The sequence below is a fragment of the Baudoinia panamericana genome (genome assembly GCF_000338955.1).
Source record: "Baudoinia panamericana UAMH 10762 unplaced genomic scaffold BAUCOscaffold_12, whole genome shotgun sequence".
NCBI classification, from domain to species: Eukaryota; Fungi; Ascomycota; class Dothideomycetes; order Mycosphaerellales; family Teratosphaeriaceae; genus Baudoinia; species Baudoinia panamericana.
This window is the reverse complement of record NW_006911268.1, coordinates 576,287-595,829: the sequence shown is the minus strand read 5'-3', so window position 1 is coordinate 595,829 and position 19,543 is coordinate 576,287. Positions and strand designations below refer to the sequence as shown.

Here is a 19,543-nt window from a genome sequence, read left to right as displayed (position 1 = left end):
AGGAAGGCACGTTTGCAAGTCACACCAGCAATTTACTGTAAAGTGGGGCCGAGGTCTTCACGAGTCATGCGAATATCAGTGGTCTCTAACACATATCATCTGCAAGGCCCTCGGCTGTTCTGCTTTCGTTCATAGCCGTCGTTGGCATTGCCTGTAGGGAACTAAGAGTGTTGTGCTCACGCTTCCACGGCCAGACTGAGAGTCTCTTCCCTAGAGGCAACAGCTTTTGCTAACGCCTCTAGCGTCGTACAATGCTTCATTGGCCACCCTAGAACTCCATTCAACTGTGTCTGGACGCTATGCACACTCCGTGCCTCGCCTGTCACTTGTAAACAGCACTTTTACTCTCATGCGGCCGGATACACCAGCCTGAACATGTCGTTGAAAATGATGTAGCTGTCCCCATTTCGCTTGAGCTGGAAGGTCTGGCTGTAGCTCATCGGCCGTTGCTCGGCCTCGACCAGCAGTGCTCCTGTGACAAAAACGAGGATGCTGCCTTGCTCGTCGGAGGGTTGAGCGTCGAGCGTGGCCACTTGGTGCTTGACTTGCCGGAACGGGAGCTCCTGTTGCGCATACTATGTCAGTTCGGCTCGAGCTTCGTGAAAGGCACGGGAACCCACCTGCAACTGCGTTATGATGTTTGTGGTGCCTTGGAAGGGCTTCTCTTCCCAAGTGAGCATGGACTGTTCGGTATAGAGGGGAGCGAGCTTCATGCGATCATCGTCGAACGTGTCGTAGTAGAACTGTACGAATTGCTCTACCCCATGTCAGCGTATCCTATACGCCGTCAAGTCTTGGTCGTATGCGTACTCGCGATCTGGCTGAAGTCTACGTGGCAACCAGTTAGCGTTCAACAGCTCATAGCTGCAAAGCATAGCAGACCTACCAGCCATGCTGATGTAGGCGGGGAGGTCGACTTTGGCGTAGACAGTAATTACTATGGTTTGGTAAAGACCGTACGCGGAGGAGATGTTCGTCGCATGCACTGGGCGGTGACGGTGTTGCTTCCGAGCTGTTGATGTTGATCGCTGTCGCTGGTGGTGGGGGCTGTCCGCTGCCACGACTTTTGGCCATGAATGTCCTGTAGTTTCACCCTTCCTACACGAGTTTGAGATCTCCACTTCGACCGATCACCGTTGCGAGATGAGACTAGATTGTCAAGCGTCTATAAGCTTTGCGAAGCTAGTATATTCACATATCAACAACCGTCTGCACCACCTGTAGGCGGCAGACACTAAGCTAATACCAGATTCGGATTGTGCAAGCTTGCCAGACAATCACTAAGATGGTGGGCAAGAAGTCAGGCCGTGCCCTTCTGAGGGAGGAAGGTACGTCTGACAACCTCCTTCCCTTCGATCGCATGATGGGCGTGCCATGTATCGAACCGTTTTCCACGCTTTACCACCGAAGCACTCCGCCGCGCCACTACTTACCCAAGGATGCGCACCTGCATCGTGCATACTAAGCAAACCGCGTAGGACTGGCTCGCACGGACAACAATATGGATTTCACAAATTGGCCACAGGTGAATATGATCAATCAGAAGAACTATTATACGTACGTTGACCCACCCTTCGCAAGTCCAACAACAACCCTGTCGAGCCAAACATCTTCACTTAGCAAACGTCCATCACAATGGTCGGACGCAAAATCTTGGATGACAAGCATGGAGGGAAGAAGCATTTATACGCTCTTAACGTGCAATATGCCCGGAGGTATTGCCTCACTTCTTCGACTGCATCGCCCAATCCCTGCCCCAAGCGATTGATTTCCACGGACTGGTTGCAAAGGCAATGCCGCTGAAAGGGCTACTGACTGATAACGCTCGTAGTGAGTTTCTTAAACGAGACGATCAAGTTCTGGCAATACGGCTCCAGCAGGAAGAACGCCTGAATGCGCGCAAGAAGGCCGCTGTCGACATCGACCGGGCACGGGCTCAAGCTGGACAAGATGGCGAACCCTATGCTGAGCCTGACCCAGACCTTGATGAGGATGTACCCATGGACGACATTGCGGGCGACAATTTCGGCTCGAAAACGATCGTAATCCACGTTGGCAGTCAGAACTTACGGCTTGGTCTGGCTACGGATGCGCTGCCAAAGACTGTCCCTATGGTCATTGCTAAGAAGGCGCAGCGCTCAGAAGCAGATGACAGCGAGCCGAGACCAAAGCGGATCAAACTCGATGACCACGCGCCGTCTGAGGAATGGTTCGGTGACGAGGTGGGTCCTGCAGAGTACGCCACTACTACTGATGCTAACAGCCTTTCAGTTCGCCAAAGAGTACATTGCCATGGCGCAAGACTTCAAGGTTAGCAGGCGGGCTAACAAGCGCCGAGTGCTGCCCAATTCGCGTGAGCTTGTCACGAAGTGGAACTCAACAACGCCACCAGAGACCATACCGGAGCACAGCGATCCGCTTCGCATTGACTGGACTGAGTTGCCAGCCAATGAGAAGGCCGCACCCGACTACATTGTCGGTGCTGCAGCATTACGGATACCGGAGCGGTCACGTCCACGCTATCACTTGTACTGGCCTGTCCGTCACGGCTGGCTGAACGAAAAAGACTACGCGGGCCGAAACATGCTGGAACGCGACTTCTTCCTAATATTGGAGGACAGTATCAAGCACGAGCTCGGCCTTACCCATAGGCGGGAGTGGAGCCAATACAGCTGCGTCTTCGTCATCCCGGACCTCTACGAGAAAGTCATGGTCGGCATGGTGCTGCAAGAGTTCCTGCGCGACTTTGGCTTTCAGCGCGTCTGCTTCATCCAGGAGTCACTTGCTGCTACGTTCGGCGCCGGCTTCGGCATTGCTTGTATTGTCGACATAGGCGCGCAGAAGACTAGCATCTCGTGCGTTGAGGATGGCATGATCATGGAGGAGTCACGCATCAACATGAAGTATGGTGGCTACGACGTGACCGAGACGTTCGTCAAGATGATGCTCTTCGACCGCTTCCACTATGCGGACTTCAACTTGATGCGTCGGCATGACTTTCTGCTGGCCGAGGAACTCAAGGGAGGCTTCACGACAATGAGCGATGAGAACATCAGTGTGCAGATGTACGATTTCCACCTTCGAGCGCACGGTCAAAACACCAGAAAATACACCTTCAAGATCTACGATGAGGGCGTGCTGGCGCCAATGGTAAGTCTAGCTTTGCTCACTCTCGCAAAGCTGCGCTAACCTTTTCATAGGGCTACTTCCGACCCGCAATCTTCGATCATTCGGACAAACTGAGCGGGCGGCATCACCTCATCCCACGCTCAACAGATCTCTACAATGGCCACCCGAATGATCCCCTGTCGAAAGCGCAAATGGCCGTCATCTCTTACGTCAACCAAGCCATTCCCTCCGCCGTGACAGCACCGTCCGCGCAACCAGTGCGACCGCTAGCCACTCCAGTGGCACCGACACCGACTAAGAATCGACCGCTCGGCATCCCATCCCACCTCAACGGCGACAACGACCCAACACCACGCTCTTCACCCGCTGCATCACCTCCTCCAGACGACGGCGGCACGCCACACCCCACCGGCGACGACCTCAACGGCGACGAGATCGGCGAACTCAAAGGAGCGCAGCCAGACACCGAGATCATCGACCGCACTGTCCCAGTCATGCCGCTCGAGCAAGCCATCTTAACCTCAATCCACCACGCTAGCGGCATGGACGAGCGCAAGAGACGTGATCTACTCGGCAGTATCATGCTCATCGGCGGAGCGTCGAAGACGCCTTATTTGGGTCAGTATTTGGAGATGAAGCTGCGTGCTGCACTTCCGCAATACCCAAAGGAGATCCTTGTGGCGCCACCACCACGGGAGCTGGATCCGGCGGTGCTCGTGTGGAAAGGCGGGAGTGTGTTTGGGAAGCTGAGGATGACGAATGATAGCTGGATTAGCCCGTTGGAGTATGATCGGCTGGGTAGCCGGATATTGCACTATAAGTGCATATGGCATTGGTAGATAACGCTAATGAATGAAGCTAGAAAGGTCATGATGCTCAGAGAGACGAGCGAAGTGGTCCCGAACAGAATCACGTGATTTCCAGAAGCTTGAGCGAGCTGAGGATATGGCTGATATCAGACGTGGCCATTTGGCGCCGGTGCCCGCAGACTTTCGCGGGAGAGTAAGGCGTAAGCTTGGTGCGGCGAGCATGGGTGGTCAGAAGGTTGTCGAAGACTATCAAGGATGGCTTGCGATAGAGACTAATCTCCGTTGACTCGAAGAATGCGAACAGCAAGCTCGGACGTAGGTGGAGCATACTGTCGAACACGATATTGCAGCTATGCTACGCTACCTCCGCTTGGTATTAAGAGTACATCATCGCTCGCCCGCTACCATTTTATCTCAATCTCATGCGCCATAGGGGGTGAAAAGCTCAGCGCCTTTTTCGTACGTCCATCATCATGCTGCATGCGCGCTTCGATCCGCAGCTTTCAGAACTTAACCTCATACTGATATCGTGGGTCATACTGTTGTTATGGCTCCGGAGACGAAGCGTGAGCTTCATCCTAGCCAGTTGCCGTTCAGTCGCGTATTGGTCGGGGAGATGCTTTACAACTCAGCCTTGGCGCTGACCGAGCTGGCTGCGGAGCTGGCCGCGGCGGCCGCGTTTACACCGCTCTTGGATGCCTGCTTGCTGGCTGAGGCGGCGGCGGAGGAGGCAGCAGAGGACAGGCTGTAGGCCGAGGAGCTGGCGACGGAAGAGGCAGAGCTCAAGCTGGCCTTGGCCTGGGAGGAAGCCATGCCAAGCTGGTTCATGACGTAGTCGTAATAGCCGCGGAACTGGCCGTAGGCGTCCTGGGTTGCTTGGGCGAAGGTGTTGCCGGCAGACGAGGTGGCGGCACCGAAGTAGCCGGAAGCCGAGGAGGCGACATTGTCACCGGACATCTCGGAGTACTTCTTGCGGGCGAGAGCAACAAGCTCATTGCGCTTGCTGCCTTGCGGGACCTTGACGCCGTTCTTGTCACACCACTCCTTGATCTGGCTGTCGCTCCAGGAGTCCAACAGCTGGTTGGTCAAAGACTGCTGCGCGCCATGGGCGGATGCGGACATGGAGGAGTAGCGGGCAGAGGCCTCCTCGGAAGCGGTCCTGGAGTTGCGGCGAATGGAAGCGATCATCTTGTCGCGGCTGCTCGGTTGCGGGACTGGGACGCCACGCTCGTCGAGCCATTGCTTCAGGTCGGAGTCAGACCAGGATTGGTAAAGCCAGTCACCAGGGTAGTTGAAGGTCTCGCCGGCCTTGTCGGCAGCAGACTGGTAGTTGGAGCGAGCCGTGGAGAGGAGCGAGTCGCGAGTGTTCGGGGTCGGGTTCGGGATGTGGTGGTAGTCAAGGAAAGCCTTGAGCTGGGAGTCGGTCCAGCTTGGGGTGGGTTAGTCCTGGCGCTTTCTGTTTGAGCTCTGTATATTACTCACGAATCAAAGATCCAGTTGGCCACGTTTCCATACGCATCATTGGCGCTGTCCGACGTCTCCTTCCAGTACTTCTGGACTTGGGAGAGGAGGCTGTCCTTGTTCTTCTCCGTGCCCTTCATCACCTGCTGGCCCTGCGAGGTAATGTAGTTGGACAGCTGGTTGGTGTCCCAGCTGTTGTACGGCTTGGCGACATTGTCATCCCAGTTCTTCTGCACAAGGTCCTGCAGGTCCTTGCGGTCGGCGGGTGCCGGGTAGGGGATGTTGTGGTCGGAGAGCCAGCGCTCAAGCTCCGTCTCGTGCCACTTGTTGTATGCTGTACGGGCTCGGCGTCAGTCAGCCCATGTCCTCCACCGCCATGACACCCGCACTGTACGCGAAGATATGACTTTAGGGGATATTGATGGAAGGGTAGTCCTTACCGGTATTGCTGAAGACGTTGGCCGTCGCTGATGCCGCCAAGGCGACGGTGAAGAGTGCGAACCTCATACTGGCAGCTTCAATGAGTTTTGATTAAAGTGCTTTGGTGAGTTGCGTTGAAAGATTACCTCTGTGGCTCGTGAGGGATGTGTTTGAGGTACAGTAGGTTTGGGTGGAAGTGTGGCAGTGAAGGCCGAATTGCAGAGAGCAGGGAAAGAAAACGTGGTTAGCTGCTCAGTATGACGTGGATTGTTTGGTGAGAGGCGGTCATAGCTTCCCCACACTTGTCACCTTCCGAACCCCTCCATCCCCCTTTCACTGAGCCACATCGTCACAATGGAAGATATGGCTTGGCAGAAAGACCCTTCTAGACGCGGTCGCAAACAATATGCCTCAACAGTGAAGCCTATTCTGCACGATTCAGTGGTCGTCCCAGGTTGAGGTGTAGTCCAACATGAGCATTAATATTACAGACTGCCTACATCCGGTGATGCCTGGCCTACGCTACTCCGTTATGGCCAGACGATATCTCGGTCTTTACCTGCCTAGTCCCTCCTACGCATCATTACCGACTGCTCCACCCCGAATCGGCCAGACCACTCGTCAACGCCGCCCAGCTTCTTCGGCTTAACGGCGTCGGAGCAGCATCGGATTCCTCCCCGTGCTTGGGCTTGCCTGTTGCAAGAACAGAGAAAGTCGTCTCTTCCGTCATCATACTCGTATCTCGGCCTTGCATGGAACTCTGTGGACTGTTCTGTCCAAGAGCTCCATGCTGCTGCAAAGCGTGCACCGGCGTTGACCGTCCATTCCTGCTATACCTGTGACGCGTATCTGCATCCTCAAGGCGCAGATCGCATATCGGCCGCCGGTGACGCGTTGGTGAAGCCGTCTCCGCGCCGAGGGGAAGCTGAATACGACGGTGCCGACTGCGCTCGTTCTGGATCGTCAATCGACGTCTCTTTCTCCGTTCCCGTCTCAACTATGCTGGGGTTGCGGACGATCTCCGGCTGCCGCCTTCCGGTGGTCGCGTAGTAATGTGCTTCTTCCCTTCCTGCCGCATGCCTGGATTTGGGTCCACCACCTGAGACCGTGTTGTGGATCGATTGGCATAGTAACACTCCACTCGCGGCGACGCTCACCCATCCTATCCACACAAATACCACTGCTGCTAGCGCTCTGCCGTTTCTCCCGTACTCAAGCTGTGGGCCGGCGTCCTTATGGAACTGACCTAGCAGATACTCCGCTCGAGCAGCACTGACTCCAGTAATGTACGCCCGTCGTGTGCAGGTGATGATAGTCAGTGTGACTGCCGACGCAAGATGGAAGATGACGGATAACGCTGCGCAAATCTGCCACGCCAACCGCACGCTCTTGCTCTCGTATCTCTCTGGCCAGATTAAATCGAAGAAGAATGCGGCGCCGAAGATGAATGCGATGAAAACGCCAGCAAAGATATTGTACGACGCTGCGCCGATGTAGTCATTATTGTAAACATATGCTCGGTGATCGATGGTCTGGATGCGGCGCTGTTGATCAATGTAATCTGTCGGCAAGCGGACAGTCAGCTTCGTTCGTTATGAAGACAATCTTCGACCGCAATACGTACCCGACAGCGCCGCCGTGCCCAGCGATTCGGAGACAACGCAGAAAATGAGCGCGCATTGATATACCACGAATTTCGTTCGCCGCAGGTGGTAGTCTCGATTGCCAAACATATACTTGGAGGCGAACTTGCCCCATCGTATTTCTGCGAGGTCAAGACCCCATATGACCGGCGCCATCACGCTGGCAGGCCGAGATACCCTACTCTTGCTGGGTTGTACTGATAACAGAAAGATGAGGGATGCAGTCAACGAGGTTACCTCACGTTGCACGAGAGATCGAAAGCGAATAGATCAGGCTACGGAACATCAGAAGCAACAAACCTTTTACCACTCCTTCCTACAAGTGGTGCAACCGTAAAGAGCCTGCACTTGCCACTTCGGCAGCTCACGCATGACTGTCAGTGCTGACAAACAACATCATTAGAGTCATGCTGAGATATAAGTGTAGTAGGGTTGGCGGAGAAGCTGCGGTTCGGGTCTTTCGGATGTTCGCAGTCACTGTGCATCCGGTAGGCCTGATAGATCAGCGGGTTGCAAATTTGCAGCGGCTTTGGCTCGTTTGGCGCCACCGATGGGACGTCGAGGCTTTCTCCGGATGAAGGCGGAAATGCTGAAAATGTCGTGGTGAGAGTACGTTACAGCGGCGCACCTGTACACTGAGTGGAGGCGACGAGCTGAGGGTGTGGCACTCCCAAACTCCTTCTACCTACCTTACACATGCATCTTCTCGGCGTGCCGTCGGGGACTCTTCGGCTTCTTTCTCGCTTAGGATCCATTCCGCCCTGACGCTTGACTTCTTCCGGATGCAGTATCGATAAGGGCCAAAAAGTTCCCTCTTTGCGACGCAAAGTCAGAACTGATTCGCAACGCTGAAACCGTTGGTGTGAAGTTGTCTCCAGTCTTCAATAACAGCAACACGCAATCCAACATGTCGAAAGGGAAAGTCTGTCTTGCCTACTCTGGCGGCCTTGACACTAGCTGTATCCTCCGCTACCTGCTCGTAAGTCGCGTGCCCTAACCGCTGCGCATGTTGACTCTGGAGTAACTGACTCAATGACTTTAGGACGAAGGCTATGAAGTGATAGCGTTTATGGCCGATGTTGGCCAAGAGGAAGACTTCGACGCAGCGAAAGAGAAAGCTCTCAAGATCGGCGCCAGTCAATGCTACATCGAGGATCTCCGTCGTGAGTTCATTGAAGAGCTTTGCTACCCTGCCATTGCCTGCAATGCCATCTACGAGAATGTCTACCTACTCGGCACCTCTCTCGCTCGCCCAGTCATTGCGCGCGCGCAGATAGCAGTCGCGCAGAAGGAGGGTTGCTTCGCAGTGAGTCATGGCTGCACCGGCAAAGGCAACGATCAAGTGCGCTTCGAGCTGGCATTCTACGCATTGCAACCCACGATTAAGGTCATTGCGCCTTGGCGTGATCCGGTGTTCTACAACCGATTCAAGGGCAGGAAAGACTTGCTGGACTATGCGGCAGAGAAGGGCATTCCTGTGACGAGCACAAAGAGCAAACCCTGGAGCATGGACGAGAATCTGGCACATTGTAGTTATGAGGCCGGCATTCTCGAGGACCCAAACACCACGCCGCCGGAAGATATGTGGAAGCTCACGGTCGACCCTTTGAAAGCGCCTAACGAACCTGAAGACTTTACGCTCCACTTTCAGAAAGGCTTACCGGTCAAGCTGGAATGCAAGGACGGCGTAAAGACGGATGCAGTGGACGTCTTTCTCACCGCCAACGCCATAGCGAGACGGCACGGTGTTGGCCGCATTGACATTGTCGAAAATCGCTTCATCGGCCTCAAGTCGCGAGGCTGCTACGAGACGCCAGGGCTCACCATGCTACGTGCCGCACATGTCGACCTCGAAGGTCTAGTCATGGACCGGGAGATCAGAGCGCTGCGGGACCAGTTCGTCACCTTCAACTACGCCAAGCTGCTGTACAACGGTCTGTACTTCTCACCCGAGCGTGAGTTCCTCGAAGACTCGATCACAGCCTCGCAGAAGCACGTCAACGGCTCGGTCAGGTGCAGAGCTTTCAAGGGCATGTTCAGTGTGCTTGGCCGATGGTCGGACACTGAGAAGCTGTACGACGAGAGCGAAAGCAGTATGGACGAGATCGGCGACTTCCAGCCTCAAGACACCACGGGCTTCATCAGCGTCAACGCGATCAGGCTGAAGAAGTACGGCAAGGCGAAGGAAGCGAGCGGCGAGTCGCTGGTTAAGCACTGAGTTCGGGTTAGGCATTGGCCTTTGCCTCTGCCGGTACTCTCACACTGCGGGCGCCTGCAGGTTTGGTGATTGCGTTCAAGCGAAAGCGGATACAAAGCCTACATATTCCTCCCACCCGTCACACTGATCGTCTGCCCACTTACGTAGCTGAACAGCGGACTCACCACCGCCAATATCGAGCTTGCCGCTTCCGTCGCCGTGCCCGCCCTTCCAAGTGGAATATCCTTGAAGGCAGCTGCTCCCGATTCTCGTGCCGCCTTCTGTGCCCCTGGAATCCCTAATGCCACTTTCTCGCCGTCGGGCGTGGTCACGAACGCACCCTCTTCCTTCGCAGCCGTCAATCGTGTCAAGATGAAGCCGAACGCGATTGTGTTGGCCCGGACGCCGAACTGAGGGCCCCACTCCTTCGCGATCGTCTTCGTCAGACCTACAACACCCGCTTTGGCAAGCGCGTAGTTGGCTTGACCCGCATTACCGTGCAGACCGGACGTACTCGAGATATTGACAATATTCCTCGGCTCGCCGTCCTTGACGCGAAAGTACGGTGCTGCTGCTCGAATGAGCTTGAAAGGCGCCGTGTTGTGCAGGGCGAGGATGGTATCCCACTGCTTGTCCGTTGTTCGGTGGATCACGCCGTCCCAGGTGTAACCGGCGTTGTTGACGATGATGTGGATCTTGCCGTTGCCGAATTCGGCGGTCTTCTTGACGAGCTCGTTGATGTAGTTGTCATCCAGCATGTCGCCGGGTATGGCGGCGGCTTGGCCACCGGCGGCGTTGATCTCGTCTGCCACTTTCTTGGCCTTCGCAGCGTCAATATCCGAGATGACTACTTTAGCACCCTCGTTGGCGAACAGTCTTGCCGTCTCCGCACCAATGCCCTGACCCGATCCTGTGACAATGGCGACCTGGCCAGCAAGCATGCCCTTGGGGTAGTTCAGGTGGGCAGCAATCTGCTCTACGCGTTTGCTGGCCATGGTGAGGAACAATGTTGCCTTTCCTGAAATCTAAAAAGATGAGAGACTTTACACAACCTACTCTGTCAATACCTACAGTATTCAAAGATCAGCGATGCTTGCAGGATGCTCATATACGGCTATGCGTAGCCGAGCAGACGAGGTGGGTGGAGGCTTGGAAAGAACCTCGGTCCGGACCAATTTCGAGGCGGGAGTGGCCGCTCGGCGTGCCTTTCGCGACTTCAAGTGATACCTATCGTGCTCCTATGTGTACATGTATAGCCCCGCGTCTACATCGTCGTCAAGTCTCTGTCCCACTCGGGCGTTACCGTGCGATATGATTATCGATAGTGGTCATGCGTTGTGTTGCGCCTTTGCTCTTCCGTAGGGATCGACGACGCATGCAGTTCGTCGTCGTCCGCAGCGTCTTGCGTTCCTGCAGAGTCCTGCTCGCCTACTACCTCCAAGCGCGCTGAGTTTTGCTCTCGCCAGCCAGCTGTAGAGGCGGACAACTCCTCCTCCTCTGGAGATACCACGGCAGAACGCGGCACAAGGTCAGTCGCTGTTCTGTTGGTACGCATCTGAATCGAAGGCAGTTCACTCGGACCACTGTTTCTGGCGAGCCGATGCGGTATCATGAATGGACTTGGTGGGGAAGCTGAAAGAACACTCAGACTGGTAGGTGACGTCGGCGATTGCCATGGAGAGTCCCACTGTATCGAATCGTTTTGTGGAGGACTTTGACCTTCTGATCTATCGCTGGGAAGCACAGACGGTGACCGACCGTTATCAGAGGTCAAGTGGCGTTGACCACTGACAAAAGGCTCTTGCCCTTGACTGGAAGGTCCTCGAGCATCGTTCGAAGGGCCTATCCTGTCTCTGGACCTTGTCTGATCTGAGGTGGCAGCTTCTGCCCCGGAATCGGACCTCCACACAGCATCGAAGTCGGTAATGAACCGATTGGCATCTGACAAGCTCGCAAATTCTACGTTCAGGCACTTCACCCGTTCGACCATCTTAGGTGGCGGATCTGGCGTGTCCAGGCTTATGGTGTTCTGCGAGGCTGTGGTACTCACGCTGCTGACCGTTTCCATTGAGGAAGTTGATCTCTGACGGCTTTTCGGCTTGAATAGGGCACGCAAAGGCGGAGTTGCTTGGCCCAGCCTCGTCCGGACGGATGACTCCTCACGCCTCCCTGGTGACGCACCCTCCGCAGGACTTCCTAAATCAAGCCGGACGACTGGATGCCGCTGACGCCCCTCCCTTAGCTTATAGTCGACGACTCTCAGCGGGCTGCGGAACCATTGTACACTGAACTCGTAATGCTTGTCTGAAACCGGAAAGGAGAAAGTACCGCGTGGCGAGCCTCCTCGATTTTGCCACAGTTTCAAGCATAGCTTGAACGCCAGCTCTTGGAAGTGTGATTCAATGGCGTACACATGGAACTCTGACCGCAGACTCATCCCGTGAAGGTCCAAGTGGAAGAAACGGTAGGCCTCTGAGTCGTCCCCAAAGATGTATCGGACCTTGACTGGCCCCTTGGGCTCAACCGGCTTCAGCCCTCGTACTTCCTACGCTTTCTGGAAAGTTACGCAATGCCGTAGCTCGGTATCATCATGGTGCAGTGTGTTGGGCTGACATTTTCGGGGCTGCTCAGGTAGCTGATGCTCGAGTAGGGTTTGCCGGCACTCGTCAAGCCAATACAGCCTTCGCTTTAGAATGCGGTAGCCCACCGCAGATATGGGCTGTTGGTCGTCTACTCGTATCTCAACCCAACAAGCCCGCTGTGTCGCATCCGGGCTTGATTGAACCTGCTCTATGTACCGATACCTGGCAAGGTTCGTATTCTCACCGGCAGGAAGTGTCCGAATGACTGTGTTGGCGTGATCAACCTGAGCATGACTCATAACATCCTCGATTGTCAGACTGCCCAGATTGGAGTCCTGCATATCCATCGCAGCTAGGATCGAGGACATGGTGTTTTGGAAGTTAATATTGAGGTTCTCCCTCTCACGCACGACGCCAATGAGTTCATGACTACCGATTTCGGCGGAACCGAAGCTAGCAGCATTGCGCCTGACAGCATCGTGCCCTTCGAGACGACGGTATCGGTAGCCAATTCTCAGAAGCTCCTGGAAAAGACCTCCGACGATGTTGAATTCGGAGTTGGGGGGTATACAAGGTGTATGTGTTGCTGTGAGTGGCGCCCGTCCACGGTGAGCTACCTGGTTGGTACTAGAAACTGCACTGCTTGATGGGCCGTTGGCTGCTCCGTTCGGCAAATGGCTCGCTGCAGTGTGGGCATGCGTAGGGCTGACTGCAGGTTGCGTATGAGCATCGACGTTGGGCGCTTTAGTTAACAGCAGCTGTGTGTTTTGCAGCACAAGTTCTCCACGGAGCTCGTTCAGTTCCCTGCTGAATAATCATCAATCTTGTTGTCGAATGCGCGAAGAGCCTGCTGGACCACTCTTTCAGGAGAGCGATACCGATCGATTATGGCTTCGTTGTGGCGCAAGTAGTCGAAGCAGTCAGCAACTGTTGCTTGAAGTGCTGAAAGGCTCGTAACACTCTCGCCAAAGTACTGCGCGATCCACTCTTGACGTTTGACGGCAGCTTCCGTGCGGTGAAGTTGACTCTCTAGCTTCACAGAACGTTGCGGAATCTTTCCATCTCCCCAAAATGCTCTACAAAGCGTCCTCAGGTGCCCGATGGCCTCGATGAGCTCGAGGACAGAGAACCCAAGAGGGGCCAACATGCTGATGGGAGCATGCCTTATAACGGTTACAACGTGTTAATATACCGCCAATGACGCAGGATCCGAGCACAATAGATCTCTTGTATTCTACATGGTAAGATGGCTAGGGACCTTGACGCACATGAGATAGCCTACTCCGACATCACAGGCTAGCGAGGTTCTAATGATGAGTCGGCTCTGGATGCAATGTGCCGCGCCCGCAGTAGGCACGCCACGTGCACTGCCACCGCCCGCCAAAGCCCCGGAGCGCGCTCATTCGTCGCCATACTGGAGCCCTTCATGTTCTTTGGAAGTCTTGATTGCGAAACAGCGGCAAAAAGTATTAGACTCCGATACACGATTGCCGACATAGAACTGGGCGACCGTCTGAGACCTCACTGATATATCGGGTGCACGCGGAGCGGCTCACCGGTCGATCAGGCTTCCCTTAGCCTAACTTCAGCCTTGCTCACTGTGTATATGATCTTCCTGGGAATTGCACCACATCATTCTCGATAGCTTGACAACCTTCGCCATGTGCAGCTTGGGTTCAGCCCACATGGAATGTTTCGCACTGAGCTCTCAGACTCTGCTAATACATCCTGCATAGTCCCCTGGAGAGCTTGCTGCCAATTCTACTATAGTCACTAGGCTGCTGCTATAACTCGCAATCTTACTATCCGATATGACAGACTCTGATCACCAAGCCCCCGATCGTCGGAATACGGTCACAGCATTAACATCGGGAAGGAATACAGCGGGCCAAGCTGTCGTTCGCGCTTTGGACGTTGACGTAGTTCTTCCCCTGATGTTGTTGTTTCGTATACTGACGACCGCAGGCGGACGAAAGCACCAAGTATCATAGAATGACCGAGTACATTGACGGCCATGGTCTTAACGGCCAGATACTGAGCGTGGCGGCTAGTGGCTTCTTCACTGACTCCTACAACCTCTTTGCGCCTAACGCCATCCTACCATGCCTGGCGTACATCTACTGGGACGGCACAAGGTTGGGAAGTGAACAGAAAGCGATTGTGCTGAATATTCTTACCCTCACCGGCTCCGCGATGGGCCAAGTGCTGTTCGGCTGTTGGCCGACGTCTTCGGACGCCAGAAGCTGTACGGTGTCGAGCTCGTCATAGTCATCTTCACCACCGTCGGCCTGGCCGGTAGTGCAGTAGGTGTTACCAACATTCTGACAGGGTGGACATCCATGAGTATTACTGCGTGGCTTTACGCTTGAGATTTGTGATGGGCATTGGCATCGGCAAGAGCTTCCGTCTTGACGATTGTTTAACTTACATTGCTACCCCTGTAGGTGCTGAATACCCGCTCAGCGCATGCATCACGTCGGAGTGATCCGCTCGCCATATACGCGGTCCCATGCTCGCCATGGTTTTTCTGATGCAACCTCTCGGTCAGCTAGCGGCGAACGTAGTCGGTCTGTCTGCGCTTGCAGGCCTCAACCGGCACTTCGACTTTCAACACGACGGACCGATCGCAGTACTCGGCATGGACATACTGTGGCGAGTCATCACTGGCGTGGGTGCAATACCCGCAATTGTTGCGATCCTACTCAGATGGTTTATTCCGGAGTCGGGACGCTATACATTCGCTGTCCACCGCAACCAGCCGGGCATCTTGCGGGCGCTGAAGGATACCAAAGGCGTTTATAGGTCGAGTTTCGCTCGGAGCCGAAGCTTGCCGCAAACACAGCCCCAAGGAGAAGCGCGGCTCGGTGACGGTCGCCATGATTCAGCGCTCGGCAACGGCAACGTAAACGGGCAGGTGCCTGCTCAAGCGAGGACAGACATGGACGCTGGGCGTGCCGCACCTTACAGTGGGGACGACTCGTCCGATTATGCTTCTCTTTTTGCGGGTCAGGAAAAGCCCAAGTGGTGGAAGGTGTGGAAGCTTTACACACTTTTCGTACCGCCACCCACCGTTCGTGCCGACATCTGGCAGTATTTCATTACTGAAGGTAACGTCATTCACCTTCTTGGCGTATCGATTTGCTCGTTTGTCGTCGATTTTGCGTAAGTCGAGCGAACAATGCCCACGTATCTACACACCATACTCGCAAGCTAACAGCTTATCCGCAGCTTCTACGGCCTTGGCCTCAACAGTCCGGGCCCCGAGGGCGCACTCTGGTCACACAGTGATCAGAAGAAGCTTCTGTCTCCGTGGCTCAATCAAACCATCGTATCTCCGCCGTGGAGTCTGAACTGCACCACCACTTCGCCGAGCAACTGGCCCGATGGTTTGTTAGGGCTCTTGGACAGTCGATCTAACTTCACAATGCACAATGGATGCGTGGAATCGATGTACGCTGCTGCTAGTAATTACACCCCCTCCTGGCTTGCCAACTCTGCTGCAACCGATACAGCCTGGAGCATCTATAAGGTGCTTTACCAGAACATCACCGAGTCGCTGGTGACTGTGGCGGCATGGTCACTGGCAGGAGGCATCCTCATGGTCTTTCTCATCAACAAGTGGGAACGCAGAGTGATGCTAATCAGCTCCTTCGTCGTTCTCTTCTTCCTACTACTTGCGACTGGGATACTCTTCCGGCTAAAAGCACGAACAAACGCCGAGTACGGTTTGGTCCCCTTATCGATGCTCATCCAACTCGTGTTCAGTCTCGGTCCGAACACCCTGACGTTCGTCATACCAGCGGAGATCTTTCCGACCGAATACCGTTGTACTTGTCACGGAATCGCTGCGGCTTGCGGCAAACTGGGCGCTATAATGGTTCAAGTCGCATACTTGACCTGGGGCAGAGGCTTCCTCTCAACGGTGAACTCTAGGCAGCTGGGTAGTCCTATTGTCATCTTTGCGATTCTCATGCTGGCCGGCGCGGTCTTCGCATGGGCTTGGCTACCCAACATCCAACAATGGGAGAATCTGCTCCCGCCCATTCCAGCGATGGACTCCCGGAACAGTAGCAGAAGCGTAGGAGACGCGCATACCGGTCGCCTCAACGTCGCAGACGCCGAGTATCCAGACGACCATATACCTGCCTCGCCTAGAGTGGACTCGAACACTTTCCACGCCCCAGAAAAGGGTAGGTACGTAACCCGGAGCCTCGAAACGCTTGGGAGAGGCAGACGGGAGCAGGCGCAGTGGGAGAAGACTGGTTTCGTGCCGCGGACCAGGCTCGCCATTGATAGGATACGGAGATGGTTCAATCTTTCGCCTATTGTCCGAACGAAGCCCATCAAGAATGATCATTTTGACACAGCGCACTGAGGGGCGGACGGAGAGCACCGTCCTCCTTGCTTCCTGCTCTAGACAGCTTCTATCATCTACAACTTACTACCCTGCCCCACAAATTGCTCACAAAACGGATAATCGATGAACCCTTCCGGCGCCTCCGGAGTATAAAAGGTTTTCCTATCATACTTCTGCAACGCTATACCCTCCCGTATCCGGAACGGCAGATCCGGGTTACTGATAAAGAACCTACCATAAGCGATGCAGATATTCTCACCCGTATACACTTCACCAACAGCTTTGAGTCCTTTCTCTGCATCAAAGCCGCCGGCGAGTATGATGGGGAGTTCGGAGCCCCAGACTTCGATCAGTTTATCGTTGGTTCCGGTCACGGACTCGAAGATGGCGGTCGGTGCGCTGCCGCCTCCGGTTCGTGATTCAACGAGATGGAGGTAGGCGAGGCCGAGGGCTTTGAGTTCGCGGATGATGTGGGTGAATTGAGGGATCGGGTCTTTCATGTGCATTGATTGGAAGGTCGACCTGATATATGATGTTAGTGCGAGTGGGTGGACTCAGACAGTTGAAGGAGGGAGGCTCACCATGGCGATAACCGCATACCGACTTTCTTCGCATCGCCACCGCATGCTCCGATCACGGCACGAGTCACTTCCAAGCCGAATCGGGCGCGATTCTCAATACTGCCGCCGTATTTGTCCGTTCGGATGTTGCAGACATCTTGCCAGAATTGGTCGACTAAGTAGCCATTGGCACCTGGTCCGATGTCAACAAACAGCTCAATTGAATGAAAACCGGCACCCTCACCATGAATCTCAACCCCATCAAACCCAGCCTTCATCGCATTCCTCGTCGCCCTCGCATACTCCTCCACCCACCCCGGAACCTCCTCCTCCGCAATCGGCACGGGCTCCTCATACTCCGAACTAATCGGAATTCCACTCGAACTAACCACCGGAAACGGACCCTCACGCTGCAGATTCTTCGCGGCTTGCTCTGCGCCCGCCGCCCGTCCCAGCGCCCAGAGTTGGAGATAGATAAACGAACCCTTTGCGTGAACGGCGTCGACTATCTCCTTCCAAGCTTGGACTTGCTCGTCGTTCCAGATGCCGGGGACATTATTGTAGCCTCCCGCTCGCGGAGAGATGAAGGTCGCTTCCGTGATGATCAGGGTGCCGGGGACGGAAGCTCGCTGCTCGTAATACTCCCTTGCGTATTGACTGGGGATGTGGTCCATTGTTGCTCGGAAGCGGGTTAGAGGGGCCATGGTCATGCGGTGCTTCAGGTGGCAGTGGCCCACTTGGAGGGGCTGGAAGAGTCTTGATTCGACCATCTTGTCGTAATGGAGGGGAATTTGTATTGGAAACCGGAGGAGATTACGCGAAGGAGAGAAGATGAAGAGAGCAATACTTTCTTACTTTGATCTGCCGAATACTGTACATTGTTTACAGAACTACTGGTCGGTAGCCATCAATGAGGATGACAAATTGAACCTCGGCATGTCGTGCTCCGATCAATGCACATGTTCACCAATACGGACAGGCAGCATCTCGCACCAACAAATGAAGTCAGGATGCTCACTTCTATCGGCGGAAGCCCACCGCTAGAGGCCGGGGTGATGGTTGGAGTGAGGTGAGCATTGACTCGCCAAGAAGCATCAGGGAGCAGTCGTTGAAACATCAAAGTCACTGAACCTCCGGAACTGGTTCCGTTCTTGCACTCGACTTCTGGCCCCCTCGCGCCATTGATACCTTACGTTTCACCTCATCGCATGCACTTCTCCACAGTCTACTTACGTAGTAGTCCCTGTCACGTGTTCCGCCGCACAATGTCCACCACCGCCGCCACCGCCTCGAAACCAACCCTAAACCCCCGCACCTTTCCCCGCCCTCCCCTCTGCGAGCCCACTGCCCGCCATCTGCAGATCAAGTGGAATGACCACACCATCGCGGAAACAAGCTCCGCCTACTGGGTGCTAGAAACGCATCACCCACCCACCTACTACCTGCCCCCCTCCTCGCTTAAGATTCCACTACAGAAGACGTCTAACAGCTCTTTCTGTGAGTGGAAAGGTCGGGCGACGTACTACGCTGTCCAGAAGCCTGGGGGTGAGAAGGAGGGAGAAGGGGAGGTAGTGAGGAATAGGATATGGAGTTATGAGAGTCCTACTAAAGGGTTTGAGGCGCTTAGGGGGTATTTGAGCTTCTATGCAGGACCGTGGGATTGTTATGTCGATGGGGAGAAGGTGGAGCCGCAGCCGGGGGATTTTTACGGTGGGTGGATGACTAGTGATATTGAGAGGAGTACGGTGAAAGGTGGGCCGGGGACTTGGGGGTGGTAGAGTGCGGGTATGGCAGTACAGCAGATACAGCAGTACAACGGGAAATATTCTGCTTCGGCTGCACTTAATGCCGGTTGCTTGTACACGCCAGACGGTTATGGATGACCGTCTATTTCTTCGCCGAATCCGCCTCCTCGGCCTTCTGCTTGGCCCTCTTCTCCCTCTTCCCTACCAACCGCGCCTCACTTCGGGCATCTCGCAGCTTCCGGTACGCCGCCTCCTCGCTCTCGAAGTCGGCGACCTTGCCCTCCTCGATGGTGAATTTGTTGCTGATGGGGAAGGACTTCTGCGTCTCCTTGACCGCACCTTCGTGCCCAACTTGCTTGGCCGCGTTCATCTCGTCTGCAGTAGCATCTCCAGACTTGGGTGCCTTGGCCTTGCGGGGGAAGAGGACGAGGCGGGCTTTGTAGGCCTTGAGGCGCTCCACGTTGGCTTTGAGTGACTCTTCGCTCAGGTTTTGGCGGCGGGGGTCGACGGAGATGCCGATTGTGGGAGCGAGTTTGCGAGGGATGCCTGCTTCCTGTGACAACCATCATGTTAGCCGAAGCCGTGATGTAAGAATTGGTTGTGATACACACCTTCAACTCCGCGAGCGAGAAGCCGCGAC

General features: G+C 55.0%; 12 protein-coding genes across 12 annotated transcripts; 6 read left to right on the top strand and 6 right to left on the bottom strand.

The window, feature by feature from the left end:
- Nucleotides 1–347: 347 nt before the first annotated feature.
- BAUCODRAFT_125801 (uncharacterized protein) lies at nt 348–893 on the bottom strand (the record flags this gene model as incomplete). Its single annotated transcript, XM_007681952.1, has 4 exons — nt 348–563; nt 621–757; nt 811–828; nt 887–893. 4 exons carry the CDS (start codon nt 891–893, stop codon nt 348–350), a joined length of 378 nt encoding a protein of 125 aa, XP_007680142.1.
- A 239-nt stretch (nt 894–1,132) lies between these two features.
- On the top strand, nt 1,133–1,633 carry BAUCODRAFT_37750 (uncharacterized protein). The gene has a single exon (XM_007681631.1). The coding sequence runs from the start codon at nt 1,286–1,288 to the stop codon at nt 1,463–1,465; it is 180 nt and encodes a 59-aa protein (XP_007679821.1). The 5' UTR covers nt 1,133–1,285; the 3' UTR covers nt 1,466–1,633.
- Nucleotides 1,634–1,635: 2 nt separating this feature from the next.
- On the top strand, nt 1,636–3,968 carry BAUCODRAFT_125800 (uncharacterized protein; the record flags this gene model as incomplete). Its single annotated transcript, XM_007681951.1, has 4 exons — nt 1,636–1,715; nt 1,832–2,222; nt 2,272–3,150; nt 3,201–3,968. 4 exons carry the CDS (start codon nt 1,636–1,638, stop codon nt 3,966–3,968), a joined length of 2,118 nt encoding a protein of 705 aa, XP_007680141.1.
- Nucleotides 3,969–4,427: 459 nt separating this feature from the next.
- On the bottom strand, nt 4,428–5,909 carry BAUCODRAFT_37747 (uncharacterized protein; the record flags this gene model as incomplete). Its single annotated transcript, XM_007681630.1, has 3 exons — nt 4,428–5,367; nt 5,421–5,733; nt 5,840–5,909. The coding sequence occupies 3 exons, from the start codon at nt 5,904–5,906 to the stop codon at nt 4,560–4,562; spliced, it is 1,188 nt and encodes a 395-aa protein (XP_007679820.1). The 3' UTR covers nt 4,428–4,559.
- A 364-nt stretch (nt 5,910–6,273) lies between these two features.
- Nucleotides 6,274–7,770, bottom strand: BAUCODRAFT_37746 (uncharacterized protein). Its single transcript, XM_007681629.1, has 2 exons — nt 7,444–7,770; nt 6,274–7,380 (listed from the first exon to the last, which is right to left on the bottom strand). The coding sequence occupies exons 1-2, from the start codon at nt 7,616–7,618 to the stop codon at nt 6,677–6,679; spliced, it is 879 nt and encodes a 292-aa protein (XP_007679819.1). The 5' UTR covers nt 7,619–7,770; the 3' UTR covers nt 6,274–6,676.
- Nucleotides 7,771–8,369: 599 nt separating this feature from the next.
- On the top strand, nt 8,370–9,680 carry BAUCODRAFT_76715 (uncharacterized protein; the record flags this gene model as incomplete). Its single annotated transcript, XM_007681728.1, has 2 exons — nt 8,370–8,441; nt 8,505–9,680. The coding sequence occupies 2 exons, from the start codon at nt 8,370–8,372 to the stop codon at nt 9,678–9,680; spliced, it is 1,248 nt and encodes a 415-aa protein (XP_007679918.1).
- Nucleotides 9,681–9,729: 49 nt separating this feature from the next.
- BAUCODRAFT_263307 (uncharacterized protein) lies at nt 9,730–10,814 on the bottom strand. Its single transcript, XM_007681950.1, has one exon. The coding sequence runs from the start codon at nt 10,652–10,654 to the stop codon at nt 9,779–9,781; it is 876 nt and encodes a 291-aa protein (XP_007680140.1). The 5' UTR covers nt 10,655–10,814; the 3' UTR covers nt 9,730–9,778.
- On the bottom strand, nt 10,815–12,566 carry BAUCODRAFT_263320 (uncharacterized protein). Its single transcript, XM_007681949.1, has one exon. The coding sequence runs from the start codon at nt 12,094–12,096 to the stop codon at nt 10,975–10,977; it is 1,122 nt and encodes a 373-aa protein (XP_007680139.1). The 5' UTR covers nt 12,097–12,566; the 3' UTR covers nt 10,815–10,974.
- Nucleotides 12,567–13,720: 1,154 nt separating this feature from the next.
- On the top strand, nt 13,721–14,630 carry BAUCODRAFT_263334 (uncharacterized protein). Its single transcript, XM_007681948.1, has 2 exons — nt 13,721–14,160; nt 14,207–14,630. Exons 1-2 carry the CDS (start codon nt 14,053–14,055, stop codon nt 14,507–14,509), a joined length of 411 nt encoding a protein of 136 aa, XP_007680138.1. The 5' UTR covers nt 13,721–14,052; the 3' UTR covers nt 14,510–14,630.
- Nucleotides 14,631–14,759: 129 nt separating this feature from the next.
- On the top strand, nt 14,760–16,616 carry BAUCODRAFT_125794 (uncharacterized protein; the record flags this gene model as incomplete). Its single annotated transcript, XM_007681947.1, has 2 exons — nt 14,760–15,403; nt 15,470–16,616. The coding sequence occupies 2 exons, from the start codon at nt 14,760–14,762 to the stop codon at nt 16,614–16,616; spliced, it is 1,791 nt and encodes a 596-aa protein (XP_007680137.1).
- Nucleotides 16,584–17,903, bottom strand: BAUCODRAFT_37740 (uncharacterized protein). The gene is made up of 3 exons (XM_007681628.1): nt 17,403–17,903; nt 17,180–17,351; nt 16,584–17,120 (listed from the first exon to the last, which is right to left on the bottom strand). Exons 1-3 carry the CDS (start codon nt 17,860–17,862, stop codon nt 16,673–16,675), a joined length of 1,080 nt encoding a protein of 359 aa, XP_007679818.1. The 5' UTR covers nt 17,863–17,903; the 3' UTR covers nt 16,584–16,672.
- Nucleotides 17,904–18,165: 262 nt separating this feature from the next.
- Nucleotides 18,166–19,150, top strand: BAUCODRAFT_37738 (uncharacterized protein). Its single transcript, XM_007681627.1, has 2 exons — nt 18,166–18,227; nt 18,281–19,150. Exon 2 carries the CDS (start codon nt 18,424–18,426, stop codon nt 18,934–18,936), a length of 513 nt encoding a protein of 170 aa, XP_007679817.1. The 5' UTR covers nt 18,166–18,227; nt 18,281–18,423; the 3' UTR covers nt 18,937–19,150.
- The last annotated feature ends 393 nt before the right edge of the window (nt 19,151–19,543 follow it).